Raw genomic sequence first — 5,000 nt, 5'->3', positions numbered from 1 at the left:
TTTCAATATATTCCTCCCGTATGTTTCCTCTGATGTTTCACTGTTAATCTGACGGATCTGATCATACCCCACTAAAGAACTCTGACATTGGCGACCTTGCCAGGATCAGACGGTTAGTAAGACAGCATCAAGAGGAACTATGTGGAAGAAGGCGATAGGCTGGGCCTCGAGGGGATGGCCTTTTTACACTATATTGAGGAGCAGGAGAAGATCAGGACTGAGCAGCTGGCTCTGTATTATCGTCAGCGGGAGGAGTAGAGGCGTCAAATGGAAGAGGATCGTCGCAGGCGCCGCGAGGAGGAAAGGCGTCGGAAGGCTGAACAGGCCGCTTGGAGGAATGTGGGTCCCTTCCTCTGGGCTTGCCCTGGAGTCGTCCGGGAAACTCACGAACTCCCGGGGGTGAGACTGCCCACGGCACCGTCGCCCGTGGACTCGATCCGTCTGCCAAAAGACCCGTCGCAGCGGGAAGCCTGTCGGCACGGCGGAGAGAAGCAGAGGAGTCTCCCAGGGAGCGGCCGTCGGAAGAAGCGGGCGCGCTCGAGAAAGCTGCAGCCGACGGGAACCCACACACCGAAGAAAGCGACTGCAGCGGCGCGTAGGCTGGCCACCGGCCCGCCCAAGGACCTGGTGGAGCTGCCTGCCGAGGTCGTGCCGCAGGAGCTGCCTGCCGAGGGACTGCCGGAGGAGCCGCTGCCTGCCGAGGGACTGCCGAGGAACCGCCGGAGGAGCTGGCCACCGTTGCAGGCCCGCTTGTCGAGCTGGTGGGTGGAGGTTGTCCACTCGAAAGATCAGCTAGTATGAATTGCCCGCCCAAGAACCTAGTGGGCATTGGACCGTCAGGAGAGCTGCCGCCCGACGTCGTGCAGGAGGACCTGCACGAGAAGCCGCCGCTCGAGGACCTGAAGAAGCCCCTGGTCGAGGTCCCGGAGGACCCGCAGGAGGAGCTGCCGGCCGAGGACCCGCAGGAGGAGCTGCCGGCCGAGGACCCGCAGGAGGAGCTACCGGTCGGGGATCCGGAGGACCCGCAGGAGGAGCTGCCGGTCGAGGACCCGGAGGACCCGCAGGAGGAGCTGCCGGTCGAGGATTCGGAAGGCCCGCAGGAGCTGCCGGTAGAGGACCTGGAGGACCCGCAGGAGGAGGTGATGGCCGAGGACCCGCACGAGGAGCTGACGATCGAGGACCTGGAGGACCCGCAGGAGGTGCTGGCCGACGACCCGCACGAGGAGGTGCTGGCCGACGACCCGCACGAGGAGGTGCTGGCCGACGACCCGCACGAGGAGGTGCTGGCCGACGACCCGCACGAGGAGGTGCTGGCCGACGACCCGCACGAGGAGGTGCTGGCCGACGACCCGCACGAGGAGGTGCTGGCCGACGACCCGCACGAGGAGGTGCTGGCCGACGACCCGCACGAGGAGGTGCTGGCCGACGACCCGCACGAGGAGGTGCTGGCCGACGACCCGCACGAGCAGGTGCTGGCCGACGACCCGCACGAGGAGGTGCTGGCCGACGACCCGCACGAGGAGGTGCTGGCCGACGACCCGCACGAGGAGGTGCTGGCCGACGACCCGCACGAGGAGGTGCTGGCCGACGACCCGCACGAGCAGGTGCTGGCCGACGACCCGCACGAGGAGGTGCTGGCCGACGACCCGCACGAGGAGGTGCTGGCCGACGACCCGCACGAGGAGGTGCTGGCCGACGACCCGCACGAGGAGGTGCTGGCCGACGACCCGCACGAGGAGGTGCTGGCCGACGACCCGCACGAGGAGGTGCTGGCCGACGACCCGCACGAGGAGGTGCTGGCCGACGACCCGCACGAGGAGGTGCTGGCCGACGACCCGCACGAGGAGGTGCTGGCCGACGACCCGCACGAGGAGGTGCTGGCCGACGACCCGCACGAGGAGGTGCTGGCCGACGACCCGCACGAGGAGGTGCTGGCCGACGACCCGCACGAGGAGGTGCTGGCCGACGACCCGCACGAGGAGGTGCTGGCCGACGACCCGCACGAGGAGGTGCTGGCCGACGACCCGCACGAGGAGGTGCTGGCCGACGACCCGCACGAGGAGGTGCTGGCCGACGACCCGCACGAGGAGGTGCTGGCCGACGACCCGCACGAGGAGGTGCTGGCCGACGACCCGCACGAGGAGGTGCTGGCCGACGACCCGCACGAGGAGGTGCTGGCCGACGACCCGCACGAGCAGGTGCTGGCCGACGACCCGCACGAGGAGGTGCTGGCCGACGACCCGCACGAGGAGGTGCTGGCCGACGACCCGCACGAGGAGGTGCTGGCCGACGACCCGCACGAGGAGGTGCTGGCCGACGACCCGCACGAGCAGGTGCTGGCCGACGACCCGCACGAGCAGGTGCTGGCCGACGACCCGCACGAGGAGGTGCTGGCCGACGACCCGCACGAGGAGGTGCTGGCCGACGACCCGCACGAGCAGGTGCTGGCCGACGACCCGCACGAGGAGGTGCTGGCCGACGACCCGCACGAGGAGGTGCTGGCCGACGACCCGCACGAGGAGGTGCTGGCCGACGACCCGCACGAGGAGGTGCTGGCCGACGACCCGCACGAGGAGGTGCTGGCCGACGACCCGCACGAGGAGGTGCTGGCCGACGACCCGCACGAGGAGGTGCTGGCCGACGACCCGCACGAGGAGGTGCTGGCCGACGACCCGCACGAGGAGGTGCTGGCCGACGACCCGCACGAGGAGGTGCTGGCCGACGACCCGCACGAGGAGGTGCTGGCCGACGACCCGCACGAGGAGGTGCTGGCCGACGACCCGCACGAGCAGGTGCTGGCCGACGACCCGCACGAGGAGGTGCTGGCCGACGACCCGCACGAGCAGGTGCTGGCCGACGACCCGCACGAGGAGGTGCTGGCCGACGACCCGCACGAGGAGGTGCTGGCCGACGACCCGCACGAGGAGGTGCTGGCCGACGACCCGCACGAGGAGGTGCTGGCCGACGACCCGCACGAGGAGGTGCTGGCCGACGACCCGCACGAGCAGGTGCTGGCCGACGACCCGCACGAGGAGGTGCTGGCCGACGACCCGCACGAGCAGGTGCTGGCCGACGACCCGCACGAGGAGGTGCTGGCCGACGACCCGCACGAGCAGGTGCTGGCCGACGACCCGCACGAGGAGGTGCTGGCCGACGACCCGCACGAGCAGGTGCTGGCCGACGACCCGCACGAGGAGGTGCTGGCCGACGACCCGCACGAGCAGGTGCTGGCCGACGACCCGCACGAGGAGGTGCTGGCCGACGACCCGCACGAGGAGGTGCTGGCCGACGACCCGCACGAGGAGGTGCTGGCCGACGACCCGCACGAGGAGGTGCTGGCCGACGACCCGCACGAGGAGGTGCTGGCCGACGACCCGCAGGAGGAGCTATCGGTCGAGGACCCGCAGGAGGAGCTATCGGTCGAGGACCCGCAGGAGGAGCTATCGGTCGAGGACCCGCAGGAGGAGTTATCGGTCGAGGACCCGCAGGAGGAGCTATCGGTCGAGGACCCGGAGGACCCGCAGAAGGTCGAGGACCTGGAGGACCCACAGAAGGAGCTGCCACTCGAGGACCAGGAGAATGAAGTACCTGCTGAGGGCACCACTGAGGGGCTTCCTCCCAAGGAGACGCTGGAGAAGCCGAGGTGGTGCAGCAAGGCGGACGGACGGCAGGACCGGGCTCGACTGAGGAGAGCGGATGACGGAATGGCAGGTCCTGGGGCCACAGCCTTGCTCTAGGGGGACCCTAGAGCGTCGGGTAGACATCTCGCAGTTGTGGTTCTGGAAAATAATCTTCAAATCTGGAAGATTATTTTAAGAAAGATAGGAGATATGTCACAACTGCGAGATCGTCTTCATCGGTCGCTGTCGGTTTCCTGAGCCGCTACACTGCAGTTGTAAGTTTCGTCGCCCAGGACCTTCAGGGATGTTTACCCGAGCCGGAGAGGCGGGCTTAGGCGGAATGAGGTCAACCGTGATTGGTCACTTTGACTTGTGAGGATCGAGGGTGTCGGACCTAAACACCGACGATTTTGCATATAATGCGCGATTTTCGGCAATTCGTCACTCTTCTCCCGGCGGCTGCAGCGATAACATCTCTCCAGCTCTCTCCCACCAATAGACGACGACTCGGCTCCCGGATGCACCTACCTATCGATACCACTGCCTAAGGAAGGACATCTTAGAGATGTCTACGGTCGTCGGGAGATGAGTCACGCCGAAGAGTCACCTCTGCCTTACCGGGGGGGCCACTTACCTGGACTTCTGCGGAGGCAGCTTCGTCGTCGGTGTGACGGGGCGACCACCGTCTTCGTTCCTGGAATCCTGCTGGTGCTGCTTCGCCGTGGCGCATCGTCGGTGTGGAGCTGTTTGTGGCGCTCTCCCTGTTCCTGGTGTTCGGCAAGCTCTGGCTAGTAATTGCTGGGGCCGGCCACCAACTATAGGGTACGAGGCGCCTAAGTAAGGCGTCAGGGCGGAGTTGGAGGTCCTCTGCCACGGGCCCTGCAGCCCACTGACAGCTGTTGCTGCCTCGGTTGGCTCCAGTGCCAGAACACCGTATATGTATATATATATATATATATATATATATATATATATATATATATATATATATATATATATATATATATATATATATATATGTATATATATATATATATGTATATATATATATATGTATATGTATATATATATATATATATATGTATATATATATATATATATGTATGTATGTATATGTGTATATATATATATACACACACACACACACACATATATATATATATATATATATATATATATATATATATATATATATATATATATATATATATGTATGTATGTATGTATATGTGTATATATATATATATACACACACACACACACACACACATATATATATATATATATATATATATATATATATATATATATATATATATATGTATGTATATATATACACATATACATACATATATATGTATATATATGTTATATATATTA

At 62.5% G+C, this 5,000-nt stretch overlaps 1 protein-coding gene across 1 annotated transcript; it reads left to right on the top strand.

The window, feature by feature from the left end:
- Positions 1-797: 797 nt before the first annotated feature.
- Positions 798-3,737, top strand: LOC138860242 (probable serine/threonine-protein kinase kinX). Its single transcript, XM_070117441.1, has 2 exons — positions 798-1,253; positions 3,333-3,737. Exons 1-2 carry the CDS (start codon positions 798-800, stop codon positions 3,735-3,737), a joined length of 861 nt encoding a protein of 286 aa, XP_069973542.1.
- The last annotated feature ends 1,263 nt before the right edge of the window (positions 3,738-5,000 follow it).

This window comes from Penaeus vannamei, chromosome 40 (genome assembly GCF_042767895.1).
Source record: "Penaeus vannamei isolate JL-2024 chromosome 40, ASM4276789v1, whole genome shotgun sequence".
Taxonomy (NCBI): Eukaryota; Metazoa; Arthropoda; class Malacostraca; order Decapoda; family Penaeidae; genus Penaeus; species Penaeus vannamei.
Note: the sequence above shows the minus strand (reverse complement) of the source record. Positions and strands in the feature narration are given on the sequence as shown.